The following is a 22,617-nucleotide window of genomic DNA, read 5'->3' on the forward strand; positions in this document are numbered from 1 at the left end:
AGGAAAAGGGGCATCATTTTGTGCCCCCTTTTCCTCATGGTATGGGGACAGGGATTAGGTGTAGGCTAGTTATTAGCAGTCATACGGTGAGGTAAAATTGTTGCTGGGGAAATTTTAGTTGACCTTTATTACCTGGGGTTATTCAGCCGCTGTTCCCGCTCAAATTTGTCACTGTATCTGGGGAGATTGGGCCTGTTCCCCCTCTTCCCACTAAAATTCCCTTGTATCTGGGGAGATTAGTTGAGTTTTCCCCTCTTCCTGCTCAAAAATCCTGCCTAAACCCCTGGTTTAGGGCTATTTAAGAGGGACCCCCGCAGCTAAGGGCTCAGCCACCTCACTGGAACGGAGCTGTGGTGTTCTCCTCCCTTGTTTTGTCAAAGCCTGTCAGGGTTCAGCAGCAGCTAGGGAGACCAGACACATGTAGCTACACACCAAAACAATATAGATAGCCTTAAAATAAAATTTATTATAGTGAACCACAAAACAAACATACACTGCAACAGTGAACAAAGCAAATGCCAGTAAACAAAACCCAACCCCAAAGACACAATAACTAAAGAACCAACTATCTACAAATATATACAATATAAGAGACAAGGGTAACAGGGAAGCAAGGAAGAGGGCAAGCAAGACTGGATACTAGGCAGAGAGCAGGAGCAAGGCAAGGGGTACAGGATAGATCAGGGTATAGATCAGGATCACAGACACTTGGTTCAGGCGGAAAGGAGGCAATCAAAATAGTGACACGCCTAGGAAGGGGAGGATCAGCCTTAAATAGCCACCTGGCAGCTGAACACAGTTTAAGTGATCATAGAAGCCTGCTGGCTTCTAGGAGACACCTGCTGGTAGACACTGAAACTGCAGCATACAGCCCAGGGCAACACAGTGCCACCAGCAGGTGAACTCAAATCTAACACAGCCAGTATTATTATCTGAAGGGTCACCTTTGTGTTATGCGTAAATGTGTAATGTGTAATGTGTAAAGGGGCACAATGTATATAAACAGTATATATATACGATTTGTTCTGTGTATTAATGTTGTTCTGGATAATTTTATTAAGTTGAATTTGTTTATTCTTACAACCTGGGTCGTAGTGACCGGGTTGTTTTCAGTGTTTTATAATATTGCTGAAAATCTTTTATCACGTTTGTTTAAATAAACAAATAATAAACGGCCGCGGCCTTAAAAATTTTCCAACCAGATGTTGTGTGGTGTCTCATTATTGTAAATGTATTATCTGTTATTTATTAATAATCTAGGGAGTCATGTCTACTATCCCATTAGGGTACACCCCAAAAGAGTGAGAAAGATCAAAAATACAACAATGGCTGGGTAAGGCCGGTATACATGTCTATTTTGCACAATGTACGGAAAAGTCCTGTGGGATCCATGCCTGGTTCATTTTAATGAACGTGAGCTTGTCCACATTGTCTCTGGACAGGCGGCTGCGCTTGTCTGTGATAATGCCCCCTGCCATGCTAAATACCCATTCAGATAATACACTGGCTGCAGGGCACGCCAGCACCTTCAAGGCGTAAAGGGCAAGCTCAGGCCATGTGCCCAATTTGGAGACCCAGAAGTTGAAGGGGACAGACCCATCATTCAGTATGTCTAGGCGTGTGCACACATACTGCTCCACCATGTTAGTGAAATGCTGCCTCCTGCTAAGACGTTCCATATCAGCTGGTGGTGCTGGTTGTTGTGGCATGTTGACAAAGCTTTTCCACATTTCAGCCATGCTAACCCTGCCTTCTGAGGTGCTGGCGGTGTCCCGACTGCCTCTTCCTCCTCCTCTGCCTTCGCCTTGTGCTTCTACTTTGTCCCCGCTCTCAAGTGGGAGTGCCACCAGCAGCGCGTCTACCAGCGTGCGCTTGTACACATCTTACGATCACGCTCCAGTGAGGGAATTAAGGACGGTACGTTGTCCTTGTAAAAGGGATCCAGCAGCATGGCCACCCAGTAATCAGAAATAAATATATAGTGTTGCGCAAATAAAAAATTATTACATTAATTAATTTTGTGCTTAAATAATTAAAAATCCAAAATATTCATATGTGACATAATATTAAAGTGCCAATAGTGCTAATAAAGTGGTAAAATATAATATATAATATAATATTCATAGAAAAGAGAAAATATATAGATATAAAAGTCCAGTGTGCAAAGTGCAAAAAGCCAATAAATAAAGTCCAAAATGTATTCCTAAAGTGATCTGTGCTCCCAGAGAGAAGTGACCAGAGTGTCACAGTGGACAGCCAGCCATGCACACCCTTGTGAATGGTTGCTCACCTCAAATCCTTAAAAAGAACGCATGGATTGTTATCCCAAAAAGATCATCCATCCAAATCCTTCAGGGCTCCTCTCATTCACAGGAGTTGCAGCGTCAATCAATGCAGTATATATGCAAACAAAGAGACTTGCAATAGTGTATGAAATCCTTTAAACAATCAGCTTTTATTAAGTAAAGGTGGATAAATCTCACTCACATTTGTAGGTACAACACATGCACTTGGACAATAGAATCAAGTAAATGGTGGAAATCGTGGTGGTATACTGGGAGAGACTGCACAGCGCCGCCGGTCTCCACAGCGTGCGCCGATAGCTGACAGCCTCGCCTAGACAATAGTGTATCGCTCCGTCCGTCCTTGCCCCTCCCCTACGTGTGACTACACAGGGATCACGTGTCTTCCTCAGGGGGTTATGATTGGACGGTGGAGTGTGCAAAGGTTTATATAGAAATGCTCAGCGCCATTTTATTGTAGTCTCAGTTAACATATCAAACTGCCTTATTCAGTACAACCACGGATTATTAGTGAAATGACATCTATATATCCATAAAAACCTAATTGGGATTAACAGCATAAGATATGGATATATAATAAAGTTTAAAATAAACATGTAATCAAATATTATAATTTTAAAAGGACAGATAGGAGCCGGCTGTCTTAAATATCTCTCCCATATCACCACAATATACACCAACAATATACAATTTCCCATCACTATCTAAACTATAATAAAAACAAATTAAAATGCACCTATGTAAAACATCTTTATAAAAGAGGAGACCATAAAAACTATATGAGGAGACTATAAAAACTATATGAGGAGACCATAAAAACTATATGAGGACACCATAAAAAATATATATCATAAAATGTCATATATTTCACATAAAACTATATATCATAAAATATCATATAATATCATTTAAAAAGGGTAAAATAATGAACGCATTTAATAATTACTAATAAAACATCCAAGGTCAAATTCTTTATTGATACCCCCTGGATACAGAGAGCCCAGCTGGTGAATCCACCATGATTCTCTTTTGCTGAGCTCACGGACAAAATTTCCCCCCCTCCAATGTTTTTTGGGGGCTTCAATCCCCCAAAAACGCATACCCTTACAACTCTTATTATGCTTTTCCTTAAAATGTAGGGGGAGGAAATGCTTATCTGAGCCCTTATTAATGTTGTAAACATGCTCTTTTATTCTTTCTTTCAAGCAACGCTTTGTGCGACCAACATAACATTTATTACAAGGACATTTAATGACATATACCACCCCTTCTTTATCACAGGTAATTAGATCTTTTATTTAATATATTTTATTATGAGCAGGGTTCTCAAAGCTAAATACTTTCCTAATATTATTTGGTGCCCCGATACATCCATAACAGTGCCCACAGGCATGAAATCCCTTCATGTTCCACCTAAACATGGATAATTTCTTGGGTGGTTCCACTACATTTTTAACTATTTTATCTCTCAAGTTAGGTGCACGTCTGTAAACAAAATCAGGTTTCTCCTTTAATATTGGACCCAGAATTTTATCTTGTTTTAATACTGACCAATACTTCGTGATGATCTGTTCTACCTTTTTGTATTGCATATTGTAATCAAGGACAAATTTCATGTCCCTTTGATCACCAGGGTCTACTATTTTTTCATTATATATTAGTTCTGTCCTATTCATATCTCTAACTTTAATACTTTCTTTTAATAAGAAGTCCTTTTGATATCCTTTATTGACAAACATTTCAGTCAAATGATTGGCCTGTGTTTCAAAATCCTCCATTCGCGTGCAATTACGTCTTAAGCGTGTATATTGAAAAATCCACGGTTTACGGTGACAACTAGTTACTGGAATATATGAATTCCGATCTGTTTGTTTAAAGTGTCTTAGTTTGTATTTTGTTGTCTATTAACTCTATTTCTAGATCTAAAAATATAATCCTTTCTTTATTAATAGACCAAGAAAGTGATATAATTTGATCATTGATATTAAGATCATAAAATAATTGTTCCATATCAGACACCTTGCCTTTCCCTATTAAGATCAGATCATCTATGAACCTTTGGTACATTAAAATTTGCGGAGTTTGTATGGAGTGTCACCAGCCCTCCTCCCATTTTGCCATATAAAAATTCGCAACACTGGGCGCGAATTTCGCGCCCATTGCGACTCCTCTAATTTGCAAGTAATAAATATCATTGTAACAAAAATAATTATGGTTCAAACTAAAACTAAGACATTTAATAATACATTTTCTCAACTTCAAATCATTAATACTTGATTTCTCCAAAGCCCATTGGACAGCTTCTATCGCCCCCTCATGGCCAATGCAGGTGTAGAGCGAAGCCACATCCGCAGTGGCCATGATGGTGTCATCCTCTATTACAATATTATCCAATAATTGTATTGTGTGTTTTGTGCCTTTTAGATAAGAAGCTGTATCTTTCACCAGTGGTTGCAAAAATGTATCAATGTATTCACCCAACCTGGATGTAAGGGAGTCTATCCCACTAACGATGGGCCTGCCAGGAGGGTTTACATTATCTTTGTGTATTTTCGGGAGAAAATCCTGCTAATAATAAAATATATGAAATAAAAGATCTAATCATCTGTGATAAAGAAGGGGTGGTATATGTCATTAAATGTCCTTGTAATAAATTTTACGTTGGTTGCACAAAGCGTTGCTTGAAAGAAAGAATAAAAGAGCATGTTTACAACATTAATAAGGGCTCAGATAATCAGGGGGGTATCAATAAAGAATTTGACCTTGGATGTTTTATTAGTAATTATTTAATGCGTTCATTATTTTCCCTTTTTTAAATGATATTATATGATATTTTATGATATATAGTTTTATGTGAAATATATGACATTTTATGATATATAGTTTTTATGGTCTCCTCATATAGTTTTTATGGTCTCCTCTTTTATAAAGATGTTTTACATAGGTGCATTTTAATTTGTGTGTTTTTATTATAGTTTAGATAGTGATGGGAAATTGTATATTGTTGGTGTATATTGTGGTGATATGGGAGAGATATTTAAGACAGCCGGCTCCTATCTGTCCTTTTAAAATTATAATATTTGATTACATGTTTATTTTAAACTTTATTATATATCCATATCTTATGCTGTTAATCCCAATTAGGTTTTTATGGATATATAGATGTCATTTCACTAATAATCCGTGGTTGTACTGAATAAGGCAGTTTGATATGTTAACTGAGGCTACAATAAAATGGCGCCGAGCATTTCTATATAAACCTATGCACACTCCACCGTCCAATCATATCCCCCTGAGGAAGACACGTGATCCCTGTGTCGTCACGCATAGGGAAGGGGCAAGGACGGACGGAGCGATACACTATTGTCTAGGCGAGGCTGTCAGCTATCGGCGCACGCTGTGGAGACCGGCGGCGCTGTGCAGTCTCTCCCACTATACCACCACGATTTCCACCATTCACTTGATGCTGTTGTCCAAGTGCATGTGTTGCACCTACAAATGTGAGTGAGATTTATCCACCTTTATTTAATAAAAGCTGATTGTTTAAAGGGTTTCATACACTATTACAAGTCTTTTTGTTTGCATATATAGTGCATTGATTGATGCTGCAACTCCTGTGAATGAGAGGAGCCCTGAAGGATTTGGATGGATGATCTTTTTGGGATAACAATCTATGCGCTCTTTTTAAGGATTTGAGGTGAGCAACCATTCACAAGGGGGTGCACGGCTGGCTGTCCACTGTGACACTCTGGTCACTTCTCTCTGGGAGCACAGATCACTTTAGGATTACATTTTGGACTTTATTTATTGACTTTTTGCACTTTGCACACTGGACTTTTATATCTATATATTTTCTCTTTTCTATGAATATTATATTATATATTATATTTTACCACTTTATTATCACTATTGGCACTTTAATATTATGTCACATATGAATATTTTGGATTTTTAATTATTTAAGCACAAAATTAATAAATTTAATATTTTTTTATTTGCGCAACACTATATATTTATTTCAATTAAGCACACTATTATGAGAAGTGAAGTGTCTGCGGCAAATAACTGATTGATTTAGAGCCTCAGGGTCGCTCGCAGGACTTATTCCTTACACCCAGTAATCAGCACAAGTTATAATGTGGGAAACTTGGCGGTCGTTGTGGAGACACTGCAGCATGTAATCGCTCATGTGTGCCAGGCTGCCCAGAGGCAACAAAAAGCTGTCCTCTGTGGGAGGTGTATCGTCTGTGTCCTCTGTATCCCCCCAGCCACGCACCAGTAATGGCCATGAGATGGTCTGGGTGCCACCCTGCTGTAAACATGGTTTCTCCTCCTCCATCTCCTCCTCCTCATCCTCCACCTCGTCATCCTCCATAACTGTGCCCTTGCTGGACAATTGTGTACCTGGTGTTTGTGAGTGCAGGAACCCACCCTCGGAGCCACTTGTGAATGACTGCCCTGAAAGCCTTGGAAATGATCCCTCTTCATCCTCCTCCTCCTGTGCCACATCCTCTTCCATCATCGTCCAAATCATTTTTTCAAGGAGGCATAGAACTGGGATAGTAACGCTAAGAATGGCGTCATCGGCACTGGCCATGTTGGTGGAGTACTCGAAACATCCCAACAAGGCACACAGGTCTTGCATGGTGGCCCAGTTATTGGTGGCGAAGTGGTGCTGTTCCGCAGAGCGACTCACGCGTGCGTGCTGCAGCTGAAACGTCACTATCGCCTGCTGCTGCTCGCACAGTCTGGCCAGCATGTGCAAGGTGGAGTTCCACCTCGTGGGCACATCACATATGAGGCGGTGAGTGGGAAGGCCGAAGTTACGCTGCAGCGCTGGCAGGCGAGCTGCAGCAGGGGGAGAACGCCGAAAGTGAGCACAGACGGCCCGCACTTTCTGCAGCAGCTCTGACATATCGAGGTAATTTCTAAGGAACCTTTGCACCACCAAATTCAGCACATGCGCCAGGCAAGGGATGTGTGACAAACTGGCTACGCCCAGAGCTGCTACGATATTTCGCCCGTTATCGCACACCCCCAGGCCGGGCTTGAGGCTCGCTGGCAGCAACCACTCATCAGTCTGCAGTTCAATGCCCCTCCACAACTCCTGCGCGGAGTGTGGTTTTTCACCCAAACAGGCAAGTTTTAAAACTGCCTGCTGTCGTTTACCCCTGGCTGTGCTGAAGTTGGTGGTGAAGGTGTTATGCTGACCGGATGAGGAGGCGGTAGAGGAAGAGGAAGCGGAGTAGGAGGAGTTAGGAACAGGAGGAAAACTGAAGAGCCCTGCAATCCTCGGTGGTGGAAGGACATGCGCCAAATTGCTATCCGCCTCAGGCCCATCCGCCACTGCATTTACCCAGTGTGCCGTTAGGGAGATATAATGTCCCTGACCATGCTTACTGGTCCACGTATCCGTAGTTAGGTGGACCTTGCCACAGATGGTGTTGCACAGTGCACACCTGATTTTGTCCCCCACTTGGTTGTGCAGGGAAGGGATGGCTTGCCTAGAAAAGTAGTGGCGGCTGGGCACGACGTACTGTGACAGCCACCGCCATAAGGCTTTTAAAACTCTGCGTCTCCACCAGACGGAATGACAGCATTTCAAAGGACAGGAATTTTGAAATGCTGGCATTCAGGGCCAGGGATCGCGGGTGGGTAGGGGGGTACTTCCTCTTCTGCTCCAGTGTTTGAGAGATGGAAAGCTGAACGCTTCCATGGGACATTGTGGAGATGGTTGGTGACCCAGGTGGTGGTGTTGCTGGCAGATCCTCTGTTTGCGGGGTGGCAGGTGCCACTGTCACTACAGAGGTGGATGAAGAGGCTGAGACTGCAGCAGAAGAGGAAGCAGGAGGAGCCAGAGACCTTTCTTGGTTTTGAAGGTGTCTACTCCACTGCAGCTCGTGCTTTGCACTTAGATGCCTGCTCATGAAGGTTGTGCTCAGGTTGAGAAAGTTTATGCCTCGATTCAGGCTCTGATTGCACAGCGTGCAAACCACTCATGTCTTGTCATCAGCACATTGTCTGAAGAACTGCCACGCTAGACAACTCCTTTGAGCTGGCTTTGGTGTGCTCGGTCCCTTGCTGCGTTGGGCAGTAGCATGCGTAGTGTCTAGGGCACGGCCGCTCCGCTTTTGCATCCTGCTGCCTCTTCTGCTGTGCTGGTGGCTCTGTGCGACCACCGCCTCTTCCTCCAAACTACTCAGGTCACCTGCATGACCTTTATTCCATGTGGGGTCGAGGACCTCATCATCCTCCACATCATCTTCCGCCCAGTCTTCACCCCTGCCCTCCTTGTCGGTCTCCACAATTCTGAGTGCCGCAGCAGTTGGCTCCTGTGTTTCGTCATCATCGGAGACGTGCTGCGATGGTCCTTGCATGTACTCATCTTGAGAAATAAGTGTTTGGGCATCGCTGCACTCAATCTCTTCCACTTCTGGGGCAGGGCTAGGTGGATGGCCCTGGGAAACCCTGCTGACAGAGTCATCAAAAAGAAGAAGAGACTGCTGTATGACTTGGGGCTCAGACTGCTTGGCTGATTTGCAAGGGGGTGAGGTGAAAGACGGTTGGACATCGGCTGCAGGTGCCAACTCTGATCTTTCAGAAGGAGACTGGGTGGGAGACAATGTGACAGCACTGAAGGGACTGTCAGCAACCCAATCTACTATCGCCTGTACTTGTTCTGGCCTCAAAATTCATAGAGCCGCATTAGGCCCGACCAAATACTGCTGCACGTTCTGTCGCCTACTCGCACCTGAGGAAGGTGTTTCACTTGTGCGTGTAGCTGGCACAGATCGACCACGTCCTCTCCTTGCAACAGGAGCTCTACCATCAGCACCACGGCCGGGGCCACGTCCTTTATTTGACGTTCTCCTCATATTTCTCAAATTTAGAATCTTGCCCTAAATGGGTGTTTTTTGAATAGCCTGAAAATTCTTGAAGTATTTCAAGCTTGTTTATATCACAGATTCAGCAAGCAAGGGCTGTAAAATTGTGTATTTTGCCCAAAAAGGTTGTTTTTTTTTTCTAACACAATATGACAGCAGTATATAATCCATGAATTCTACACGTACAGATGCAGCAAGGGCTATAAAATTGTGGATTTCAGCCCAAAAAAGGGTGTTTTTAAAAACCCAGAAAATTATAGCTATATAGCTTAAAATGCACACTGACTAATGCTGCAGATGCCCCATATGGAGGGTATTGCCAAAAAAGGGTGTCAAAAATGTCACAAAAGCACATATGCAGTGCTGGTGCACTGAGCTTGCATAAACCCCCCCCCCCCCTGCCGCCCACCTAACCTGGCTGTGATGGCTTCTAAGGGCACACGAGTTAAACGCTTGTTGATTGGCTGCCCTGCAGCTTTTTTAAACGCGCTATTAATTTGCCGAACACCAAACTCGAAACCGAACATACAGTAAAATGTTCGGGTTCGGGTCCGAGTAACAAAAGCCCTAAAGTCCGGTACGAACGCAAACTTTACAGTTCGGGTTCGCTCAACCCTACTCACCACCCCAATGGCCATGTGGTAATATTCAACCTCTAGACTAAAAATATCACTATAAATATGAGATCTCCATTACCTTGATGGTGTCCCTGTCAGTGGGGTGAAGGACCAAATTAACTTCTTGAAGACTCTGTACGTTGTTTTTGCAGCTAAACTGGGAAATCTCATCAAACATTATAAATGCAACCAAATCCTTTGGAAAGCCAAGATTGCCGGTTCCAATAGCTGGAAAAGATATTGACATCCACTGGTTCTTCTCTGCCAGTGCCAAACAGTCTTTAATAATTGTGCGAAGCATCTGAAACAGAGGGTTCGAGATTAAAGTGTAACTCTGAGCAAGATAAAAAAATTACATATTTATTTTGTAATTCTATAGTATTTTATCCCTGGGGACTAAAAAGGGTTTAGGAGGTGAAGCAGACACCTTGAGTGCACTTAGGTAAGCCAACTGACCTACCAGCATGTCTTTGAGGTGAGGAAGGAAACCGGAGTACCCGGACGAAACCCACACAAGCACAGGGAGAAACTCCATGCAAATAGTGTCCTTGTTGGGATTCAAACTGAGGACCCCAGTACTGCATGGAAAATATTGAAAATATACTTCTTGAAACACAAAGAAAAACTCCAGACATTTTTTTTTTTTTTTTCTGGATATAGTAAGAATAGGTTAGACAATCTGGAGTGTGGCTTGACTTCCCCTTAAAGGTCCACATGAAAAAAAATATTCCTTCAAATCAATGAATTTTCACTTTCCAGGGACGTTTTCACTTAGCAGAATGAAGTGAAGTTGTGTTGACTTCAATCATTCAATTATGTTCTAGCAAAAATCCTGTTTTGTTTTAATTTTCTTTGCATGTGATTGGGAATTCTTTGCAAAGAAAACTTTTACTACATTCAGTAAGCTAAGTGAAAATTCTCTTTACAAAGTGAACAGGCTTTAGTCCATTAGTAATTCAGCCTCAATGAATTTCCCACCACACTCTGCAGGCCTGAAGGTACCGTTTCTGATGTTCCTTGTCCATTGTCCCATTGAGGTGTCACAACATGAAGAACCTCTTGACAGTTGAGATTGCAGCCATCGGTGCTGAACACGGATCCTGGCGCCCCCTGGGTGCCGAGACTTGCATCGTCCAGGAGTTGCTGCATATTAGAGCCTGCCTGACTCAGCAAGGCTTTGGATACGGCACCAATACTCAGGTCCAGATCGGCTCCTACACTGTTCACAATGACATCCGTCTGCCATGGAAAGAGATGACAAATATTACCAAGTGATTATTTTTAAAAAATATAATTTCATAAGAATTAAGTGGTTTGAATTTGAAAAATATTCAATAACAATCTTTGTAATTCAAATTCGTTCCAGATCTGGAAAGAAAGAGAAGCAAAAATATGAAAAACTACAGGTACTTATTATTATAATAGATATGTGATTATTATCATCCTTCTACTCTTATATTTCCTTATTTGGGCATGAAAGTACACATGTGTAATATACTAAATCAGTCCTTCTCAACCTTTTAACATGGAGGAATGCTTTCAAAAGTTTGAGGTCTAAGGGGACTACATTTCTGTATCTACATATAATCCATACATTGGTGGCCATTGGGAAGAATCCCCCACACTAAGTCAGAAATTGCTTATTAGTCAAAGAATATCTAGTAGTGACCTCTAGAGATCCAATTAATCCTGGTTGAGAAAGGCTGATATACAGCTTGTAACAGCAGCAGCTTATTTTTGCCTTAAAGAAGTGAGGTAGTAACTTTTCTGTCAGGTTTCCCCTGCTTTTTGGGTCCAGCTGTGGAGAACCCCTTGACGTCCATTTTGGAGAAAACAATCTTAAAAAGAAGACAGATAGATTTGGAAAGCGTGAAAACCACTCTTATGTTGGGCAGATTCTTCTCCACTTCCTACTATCAAACTTGGACAGGAAGAAAGACTCAACAGGGGTTCTAATCCTTCTTACCTATATTTAAATAATAAAAGTATTTAGTGGAGTCCCACTTTAGCAGGAATATGTTGGAGAATCTACATACCGAACAGTCCTCAATGTTCTTCTGAAGCAGCTTGATCTTCAGTCCTTCCCTGGTTCTCACAGTGTTGACATTACCTCTATTCACTGGTGCTGGTGGGCTCTGTGCCGCTCTTGTGACCGCCTGGGGTGCCATTTCTCTAAAAGGCACATTGCCCATTTGGTTACCAAATTTGGCCTTTGTAACCTCAGAGAAAATGTTGACGGTGTCATCATTCATGTCCACAAGATGGATACTCTGTAAAGTGCTCTGTTGTCCCGGCGTCTCTACGTAGTCCCGTATGGCTTCCACTATGTTTTCAACACATAATTTTAGGGGAAAACCAAAAATACCAGAACTGACAGCTGGAATTGCTATTGAACTGTGACTCTTCTTGGAAGCCAGCTGTAAACTGGTGGTAATTGCCTTCCGTAGAAGCTGTTCACATCTGGAGCGTGAATCTGCATCCCATCGGGGACCCACTGTATGTATTATTTGTTTGCATGGCAATTTCCCTGCGTCAGTAATTACTGAATCTCCAGTAGACAATTTACCATCTTTCCTGATAATCTGATCACAGTCATCTTGGAGTTTACTTCCTGCTGCATCCAGAATAGCTTTTGCCAACCCCCCACCATGTTTCAGATCTTCATTGGCTGCATTAACAATGACATCTACATTGTGACGGCACAGGTCATCTTTATATACAGAGAGAGTCATTCCATTTGGAAGAGTTATTTGGAATTGGGATTTACTAAATAAATTATCTTTTACACCAGCCTCCTCTAAGCGTATCACACAATGGTAATTTGTCCTTGCCATTGTAGCATGAAATTCTTCATTGACCTTACAAAACTTCTTGGCTCCCGGTTTCTCAATACGCAGAATATCACTGTGAAGTGAGTGCAGAATGTCCCTAATAACGTTTGCTTCTTCTTGAACCTTCACCCGTGGTCCCGATAGGGAGATACTGTTCTGGTTCTTTGTTACATTTACATTTTTCTTTATCTTTTCCAAAATCTCCTTCCTTTTCTCACAGATGAACGCCATCTTTGCAGAAGGTTGAACTGCAACTCCTATCTCTATAGTAGTGTTCTTCTCCAGAAAGTCACTGATTTGTTGGTAACACTTTAGAACATTTGAAGTCAGGCCGGCGATGACCACATTGTCCTCCGTTCCAGAAGAAGATTCCTCTATCAGGACTGTGATTTTCTCTGCATTACATAACTGAAGTAATTGTGACTGGAGACTTCTCCACTTGGGAGATTTCAAAAGACTTTTGTCTTCAACTAAAAGTTGTCTGTGAACCAGATTTTCTTTGATTTGGGTTTCTGCCGCTGTCAAGTCTTTCTTTGAATGAGCCATCAGTTTAACTTCACCATCATCAATTTCCAGCATTGCATTAATGTTGTGACGTACAAAGAGCAGAGCGGACATCTCATTATAGGTGGACATCAAGAACTGGAAGAGTTGTGGATTCATCTGGATGGATTTACTTTTCATTTGTTGTTTGATGTCTAGTATCTCACATTTGGCCAAGAGCACTTCTTCTCTCAATCCAGATAGACAGACAGCCTTTTTTGGCACATCATAGTCCATCTTCAGCTCTGGAACCTGGTCCAGGATCTTCTTCTTCAGGCCACTGTTACACATAATATGATAGAGGGCTGGAGACATGGATATTGTGTCAGTCTTGGTTTGTTTCTTTCTTTCTACCTTTTTGGTGGTTTCCTCTACCAGTTGTTTGAACGTTGGATCAATCTTTGTAACATCCTTGGACATTCCAGCCAAGAAAACTTTCTCTAAATCAAAGTCCAGTTTGATGAGTACTCCATCATAGGTGGAGCTGCTGACATGTTCTCTAATCTCTTCCCAGACCGACTCATCCATTTTATACTCTATTACTCTAAACTTTGATATGAGAAGTGAGAATTCATTATAAACGTCTTCCTTCCATTTTGGTACAATCTTTGACACAGACCTGAGATGGGTGGACAAGGTAGGAGGGAAGATGAGTTGAAGGACAGGATCCTGGCAGTCTTGATTTGGCCATTTGATCTCACAGTGTTTATCCTTCATCTTCATTTCTATGTTGTTCTTTAGTCCTTCATTATTACAGATATATTGTAATATGTATGGACTGATATTAAACTCTATAGGCTTTGGTATTTCTATGCATGGTCGGTGCTTCCCATATAGTGCTATACCCAACAATGGGTAGTAAGGGTACACGGATATCTTTTTCTTGGAAAACACATGATCCTTCTCCAAAACTCTTTTGACATCTGGAAGAGAAGGAAACAAGCAGAAGGTTCACATTGATGCTACACTTAATACTCACAATAAGTTCTTTGAAGTTGTTAAACAACAATCATTCATTTCACCCATTTATTTAAGTCCTGTTTTCATTTTCAATGCCCCATTATTCATATCCCTTAGCATCGGTTTTGTATTAAAAATCCTCAAAACTGCCGCCATCACCCGGTACCAAAAAATCCCAACATCGAACTGGCCATGATATCTCAGTTACGTAATCACCTGACTTTAAATAACCTATTTGAACCCCAACCAATCTGGTTTTCAAGAACTGCACAGCACAGAAACCGCCTTGGTCAAAGTCACTTACAACCTTCTGTTAGCTTCTGGTTCTGGCTCACTAATTATTAATATTATTCTACTGGATCTTAGTTCTGCCTTTGATACTGTAGGCCACAATATTTTACTCTCTTGCTATAAAAACATATTTGGAGTTTCAGAATTGGCTCTGAAATGGACTACGTCATTTCTTACTGGTTGCTCTCCTTTTGTTTCTCTTGGTGGATTCCAGTCTGAAGTTGGTCCAGTCAAATTCATAGTCCCCCATGGCTCAATCTTGGGTCCCTTACATTTTAGCATTTACATGTTTCCACTTGGCCAACTGCTTAGTTCACACGGGCTCAATTATGATGATCTAAAAACTTGGCTGGCCCATAAAAGACTGAAGGCATGCTTATTAGCACCCCCTATCAGTTTTTTAAGGATAGTCGTTATCTATTAAATAGTAACTTATCTATAGATGGGACAACTGAGGAGGAAAGAGGGATTTTGTTCAAAGAGAGCGACAGTCTCTCCAAACCAGGGACAGTTGGGAGGAGCGAGCCCAAGCGCTAACCAGTCAACCATTACAGATATTTGGACCTAAAGGTTGTTTATACATCCATCAAAGGGAACTGGCTGCTACTACTCCAAATGACAGCTCAATATCTGTTCTTGGGTCAGAAGATGCCACTACATGTCACATTATAGTGCTCAGGCACACAGCTGGTCACATTCCCTATGTTCTCAGCTGCATAACAGCTGGGGGAAGAGCAGCAACAGTACACTGAGCTACCCAGTTAAAGGCTCTGCAGGGAGGGTGTGTCAGGACAAGTCTGATCATTGGATCAGAGCAGGCCAAGTTCCCAGCACAGCTATCTTCCATATCTTTATATGTGCGGACTGCATTGTCCACGTACGAGTAACGTAGGAGCAGGATATTCTGGATAAGAAGCCGAGGAGAGGTCTGATCCACCCATTTAAAGGGATCACAGGCGTTGGGGGTCCTTGTGACCTGCCATAATCTGGTAAGAGGCAACGTGTGGCACACCCCAGCACCTGGAGCACTATAGATCTAAACAATTAAGTTTACACAAGCACTCCTTTGTTGCATGAATTGCTCAGGATTACCAAATATATTAGAGACACTTTAATCACATTTTTTAGAGCACTGTAAATCTAATGTTGATATAATTTAAAGGTATATATCACTTGTGATTTAATTTATTTGTGGATGCACTATGAAGCACTTTTCCTGATTTGCAATAATCTTTGCACAAGTAAAGGTTAGCACTTGCACCTTAATTTACTAAGTTGATGCACTAGTAAGCACTTTGATTTGCAATCATTTTTTTTTTGCACCAAGTACAGTACAGCACGTGCACTTTTACTATAATATTGATTATATAATTTTATTGGATTTTTATGAAAATAATTTAGTATTTGTATTTAGCACTATAAAAGATTACCAGCGCCTTTTTACCAATTATATACAATTATCTATAGATGGCACTAAACTTGAGCTTCAGTCTAAATTGAAAAATCTAGGGGTGATATTTGATGCCAGTTAAATCTTTGATCCATAAAACGTTGCCAGAACATCTTTTTTTCCACTTGAGAAACATTCCTGGGCTGCGTCCTATGCTATCATACACTGGAGCTGAAAAGCTGATCCCTACATTTGTGTTCTCCCCACTTGACTACTGCAATGCTCTACTCACTGGTGTACCTAAATTTACTATTAATCGACTTTAATATGTTCAAAATTCTGCAGCCAGAATCCTGACTAGGTTGGGTTGGCTACCTGTCAGGTTTCGCAAAGACTTATCACCTTTCTCACCCCCTGGTAACCTCCGCTCCTCAAATTCTGGTTTTCTGTGTGTCCCCTCTACTCCTCTACACTAGATTGAAGACAGAACCTTCTCCTGCTATGCTCCAAAACTCTGACGTTTACATTCTAAGAACATCAGAGAGTCATCTTCTCTAAACTCATTCAAATTAAATCTAAAAATCTTTTTTCTTTAGACAAGCTTTCATGTAATTTTCCCTTTTTTTATTTGTTTTATCCTCGGTATTTCTTGTGTTTTTTTGTAAAGTGCTTTGAGAAGTCACCTTGAGTCGGTTCACATTACTCCGACTTGGGACACGACTTGTGTGCCCTCAAGTCGCCCCAAGTCTCTTGTCATTACAAATTCAATGTAAATGAATGAGAGCCGTCTTAATATGAACTACTGAAGTCGCTCTAACTAAAAGGTTCCTGTACTACTTCAAGGCGACCTCTATCCGACTTGTGCACATAGACTTCAATGGGAGTCGCCTCTAAGTCGGATCCTTATCTATGTTCAAGCGACTGTAATCAGACTTTCCAGGAAGAAGAGAAAGATAAGCCAGGCATTCGCCATAGACAAAGTCGCCTATCATTTAAGTCTCTTCCAAGTCTCTTCAAAGTCGCGCTAAAAAGTCGCTCCTTCATGGGGTGACTTTCTGGTCGCGGTAGTGTGAAACGGCTAAAGGCGCTATATAAAATAAAGTTTATTAATATTATTTTAGAATTTAGAACAACTGGTGACACAACAGGACATTGCAGTGGCTTAGTGCCTTCAGAGGAGGCTTTGGAGGGGAGAGGTGTGAGGTTTCATTCTTCCGGGGCTCAGTCTGAATAATGTGTGTTTGTCCTCTCAGTGTTTGCATGGCTTTCATAACCCAATTCAATAACATTTTAGTTCAGCAGTCACTAACTGACTATTTCAGTGACCTATGACATGTAGAGAACGGAAACATTTGTTTCATTTTAGGGAAGATTTGTTACGTTACTAATTTTGTTTTGTTATGGAATTTATTTAGTTTTATTTCAGAATTCATTAAGTTTCATTTAGTTTTTTTTTAAATTTCATTTAGTTTTTGTTAAAATTTGTTTTGTTTCTTAATTTTCTAACGAACTCCAGCTTTTCAGAACGATTAGAATTTGGATCAGTTGAAAAATTATCGACCGATTTGAATTCTGTGTGAAGAATAGCTGGTTGTTAGGCAGCGGGTCGGGAAGGCGGCCGCCCGAGTCCTTAACAACTGACTCATCAGCTGTCAACGGGCTTCCCCACTGACAGATGAATGTAAAGAAAAGAATGCCGGCATTGCCTGGCAATAGAAAAATGTTTAAAAAATTGGCATGGGGCCCTCCCCAAAATCCATAACAGACTCTTATCCGAGCATGGAGCCCGGCAGGTCGGGGGGGGGGGGTCGCTTGCTTGTCCTGAACCATACCAGGCCACATGCCCTCAACATGAAGGGTGGGTGCTTTGGGGCAGGGGGGGCTCTCCCCCACCCAAAAGCACCTTGTCCCCATGTTGATAGGGACAAGGGCCTCATCCCCACAACCATTGTCGATGATTGTTGGGGTCTGCAGGAGGCGGCTTAACACACAGAATTAGAATCGGTCGATCTTTTTCGACTTATCCGAATTCTAATCATTCTGAAAAGTTGGAATTCATTAGAAAATGTATAATAAAAACCCATTTTAACAGATTTCAATTAAATTCGTTACTATTTGTTACTATTTAATTTGTCCGAATTTGTATTCGGACTGAAAACAATTGCACATGTGTACTATATATTCTGTAATGTGCTGCTGAATATATCTACCACCAATAAATACATTTCAGCAGTAGTGATTTTGTGAAGTGAACAAAACAAAAAGGTTTTTGTAATCTGCTGGTCAACAACGAATATTACATAGTAGATCATTTGACTGATGAAAAGATTGGCATTGTCATCAAACGAAGACTGCTCATAACCAATCCCATGGCCCGATCTGCTCAGGCTCAAACTGGAGCATTGTTTGAACACTCTGACGTTGACCACAACTGGTTCTATCCTTCCTTGGTGTGCCACTTGAGATAATACCAATCAATTCAGAGGTGTTCCAAACAGATCAGAGGTGTTCCAACAAGCACTACCAATGTATGAAGGTCTGCTCTGTACCCACTCTGTGAACTCACCTGCTATGTCCTGAAATGTGATCAGGGCGGCTCTTTCCTCAGGTACCCTCACAATGTCTTCTACTCTTCCTCCCCCCTGTTTTGGGTTCTCAAAGAAAGCTGCCAGATGCATTTCAGATGTGTTCTCTGGTACATTCTCCACCCTGACACTTCGGGATTCTTCCAGGGACCTCGCTGTTAGCTTGTTGTGAGCTACTCTGAGGTTACTAAGGAATGTTCTGATGAATCTCGGAATATCTAGAAAAAAACATATTTCCCAATTTTAATGCCATATATACAACTGTTAAATAAGGTAGAGTTGCTGCGCTATGGTCATAAATAAATACTAATAAATTACTAGCATAAAACACTTATATAGGGGGGTATAAACCCCTTAAATGAAAAGCAGCGGACACAAAAAGACAAGAAAACAAGATCTTCCAGTAACAATGTAGAAAATGGTGTCGCGCTAATCAGAATAAAACAAATAAAGCTGTATGACGAAACGCGTCGGGATTGGCTGACGACTTGACGCATGCGCAGACGAGGGACGCGGCGGCCATCTTGTTGGTGGGGAAACCAATGACCATCAATACGCTGTTATATTGAATGCTGACATCCGATCATGATCACATAAGCTGCTTTCTTTTATCCTATAATAAATGATTCAAGTTACTACACCATGAGAGGATCTTGTTTTTATATCTCCTGAGTGCAGCAAGAGTCTTTGGGAATCTGTTCTGGTCCACATTAAGAGGAGGTGTTCTGAGGTTACTGGATCCTATCTGTTATGAGATATATCAGCACTTTGGGCGTTGTATGACCCTGTGGGGTCTAAGGAGCTGGTAAGGGTATTCAGTGACTCTGTTTGGTGGCGGATCTTCCTATTTGCACCCCCTTTTTTGGATATATTTGGACTCTTTATTTGCACAAGGGACTTTTGCTTATAGCTTTATTTGTTTTATTCTGATTAGCGGGACAAAATTTTCTACATATATACAACTGTGTGAAAACTTTACTGACTAAGCGAACACAGAGCCTCCCTGTTAAATGGCTTATAAGTGAACTTGGTGAACATGGAGCCAGTGTTTTCCCCGATTCTAGCATGTAGGCAGGTGCAGTCTGTTTTCTCCACTGTAGGTGGCGCTCGATTGAAGCAGTACTGCAGCCGTAGAGGAAGTCTGGAGAAACCTAGTTTCTCTATGGTTTTCTGGTCCCTTGAGGCAGTGTTTCGGTTGGCTACACTTCATTCAGGTGACTCTGGTGGCCATCTTTGGTCAGCAGAGTCTTATTAAGTCCCTGCCCCCAGGTTTTGGCGCGTATTTGCGAAGTGGCTATAGTAAGGAAAGAGCACCGTCTGTTAGGGAAAGGGATTAGAGCAGGGAAAGGTTCCGGACGAATAGGGACAGGCTAGGGACACACCATTCTTCATCGGAAGCCTCCCCATTGTGACCAAACTGGACAGGCCATATTCCACCCTCTGAGACAAACGCTGTTGGTCCATCTTTACCCGCTGCATCTCCATACTGCACAGAACTGTAATATCACGGATGGGAGTCTCCAAGGTCTGGGGGCCCGTCCTAGCTCAAGTGCAGGATGGCCAGGAGAGAGTTATTGCTTACACCAGCCACAGCCTGTGACCCACTGAAAAAACCCCCATAACTTCAGCACCTTTAAACTCGAGTCGCTTGACCTGGTCTGGGCTATCACTGAGAAATTCATGCACTTCCCCACAGGGGCCGACAAAGAAGTCTTCAGTGACAACAACCCCCTAGCCTACCTGGACACAGCAAAGTTGGGAGTACTAGAACAGAGGTGGGACACATGCCTAGCGCAGTTCAAGCTCAAGATTCACTACTTGCCAGAAAAGTTCAATGACCATGCCAATTTCTGGTGGAGCGCCCTAGGGAGGATGTGGACTCTAGCTGGGAGAACATAAAGGTTGCCCCCCGTTTAACCTATGCAGACCTGATGTAGGTGCAGTGCTTCCTGTCCCTTCAATACAGACCTACTTCCTGGGGATGCTAGAAGTTGTCCCCCATTGCTCAGGCAATTCTAAGGCAATGGAATAGGCTTGAGATTCGGGACAAAGTACTGTACCGCTAAGTGCACATCCCTACCGAACAGCATGACATCCTCCAAGTTCTGATCCCCCCAGTCACATATTTTGCAAGTCTTTCAGGTGCTCCTTGCATTATGCAACCCCTTGCCACCTGCAGCCCCCGAATCCAGACCTGAAGAGGAATCATTGCCAAGTGACTCTGTTGAAAGCCAAGAGAGCCAACCACAGGCAACTTCCTGTGAGATTTGACTATTTTGTTTGAACTTGTTTTTGTTGTTCTGCCTTAAACGTTCTCCCGTTGCATTGTTGTTGTTGTTTTTACTGTGTTAGGATGCTGGGGACATCATCTGTCAAAGAGGGGAGGAGTGTAGGAAGATGCAGTCCAAAGTAGGTGGTGCTCGACCGGAGTGGCACTGCAGCTGAAGACGAAGTCCGGAGAAACCTGGTTTCTCTATGGCAGGGATATGCAAACTGTGGCCCTCCAGATGTTGCAGAACTACAAGTCCCATGATGCAAAGCTAGACTTTGACAGCCACAAGCATGACACCCAGAGGCAGAGGCATGATGGGACTTGTAGTTTTGCAACAGCTGGAGGGCCACAGTTTGCATATCCCTGCTCTATGGTTTCCTAGTCCCCTGGGAAAGCGTTCAGCTTGGCTACACTGCATTCAGGTGACCTCTGGTGGCCATCTTGGGTCAGCAGAACCTTTATAAGTCCCTGGCCCCAGGTTTTGGTGTGCATTTGCAAAGTGGCTAGAATAGAGAAAGCGCACCTGTCTGTTAGGGATAGTGATTAGCGGCAGGGACAGGCTAGGGACATGTCATTCTTCATCTGGAGCCTCCCCATTGTGACAGGCCAGACTGCCTTCCACCCTCTGAGACAAACGCTGTTGGTTCATCTTCACCCGGTGCATTGCCATACTGCACAGAACTGTAAGTGACTCCCCATGTGGTGTTCCCCCACTGGGCTGTTTGTAAGTTGAGCATTCTCTTCAATACACGTTTGGGATTCCCGCAAATGGACTTTGTGTCATTACTGCAGGCAAACTTCGCTGCACCTACTCACAAGCACCGCTCCCTTGCTGTTCCCCATGTATTGGGTATATGACAAACATTCTGTTACAAGAGCCATTGGCTGGTAGTACACGATGGAGCTTGTAGGCCATTATTAGAAACTGTGAGCCTTAATCCAGGCCCAGTATGTAAATCAAGAACAAATCACAGATTAGACTCACCGATATCACATGTGAAGGTGACAACAGCAGATTGAATATCAGAAATTATCTCCACATAGAAGTCGGTGTCCGCAACCTTCTGACTGGTATTCTCCACCAGGAGGTTCAACATCTCAAGAGCATCGCTTTCCTTGACGTTCTCGATGAGAACCAGAGAAGACGGGGAGACTTCATCATCTGGTGCAGCTGTAACATATGAAAACATATTCCCGGGGAAAGTCTTTTAGAGTGGTCAGTTTAATATACATCGGGATGAACATATTGACCTAAAACAGTGTTTCTCAGCTCCAGTCCTCAGGGCACACTAACAGGCCAGATTTTAGGTATTACCTGGGGGAGATGCAGACTAGAGTACTGCAATCACTGAGTAGCAAATGATATTACCTGGGATGTATTTCAGTTTTCTTGCAAACCTGGCATGTTAGTGGGCCCTGAGGACCGGAGTTGAGAAACACTGATCTAAAAGAACATTCTGAGACCAATCGGCAGAGATTGTGTATCTTTGTTGAGTTGCTGAGCTCAGTCACCAGGACAGAATGAGAGTTGGTGACCTCAGAGGAGAGCCATGGTTCTAATTGTGGAGGACCAACTCAAAACAAATGTGGGATACTGTATATATACATAGAGGCCTTCTGGGAGGATCCATGCCGGAGCTGCTCAATCAAATCAAATTGTTGGAAAATTCTGAGACAGATCCAAAATTCCTATGATAGAATATATCTCCATCCCGGGACTGACCCTGAACACAATGGAGGTAATATATCTCCATCCCAGGACTGACACTGAACACACTGGAGGTAATATATCTCCATTCCAGGACTGATCCTGAACACACTGGAGGTAATATATCTCCATCCCAAAGCTGACCCTGAACACACTGGAGGTAATATATCTCCATCCCAGGACTGACCCTGAACACACTGGAGGTAATATATCTCCATCCCAGGACTGACCCT

The 22,617-nt window shown here is 42.5% G+C and overlaps 1 protein-coding gene across 1 annotated transcript in view; it reads right to left on the reverse strand.

The window, feature by feature from the left end:
- LOC309558766 (protein mono-ADP-ribosyltransferase PARP14-like) overlaps positions 1–22,617 on the reverse strand; it is a 343,037-nt gene that overhangs the window by 46,334 nt on the left and 274,086 nt on the right. The window contains exons 19-23 of the mRNA XM_082261814.1: positions 21,662–21,847; positions 18,386–18,622; positions 11,841–14,101; positions 10,807–11,043; positions 9,884–10,105 (exon numbers count right to left, since the gene is read on the reverse strand). Of these exons, the coding sequence (XP_082117940.1) occupies positions 9,884–10,105; positions 10,807–11,043; positions 11,841–14,101; positions 18,386–18,622; positions 21,662–21,847 (3,143 nt within the window). The remainder of the gene's footprint in view (positions 1–9,883; positions 10,106–10,806; positions 11,044–11,840; positions 14,102–18,385; positions 18,623–21,661; positions 21,848–22,617) is intronic.

This window comes from Pelophylax lessonae, assembly GCF_965119305.1.
Source record: "Pelophylax lessonae genome assembly, chromosome: 6".
NCBI lineage: Eukaryota > Metazoa > Chordata > Amphibia > Anura > Ranidae > Pelophylax > Pelophylax lessonae.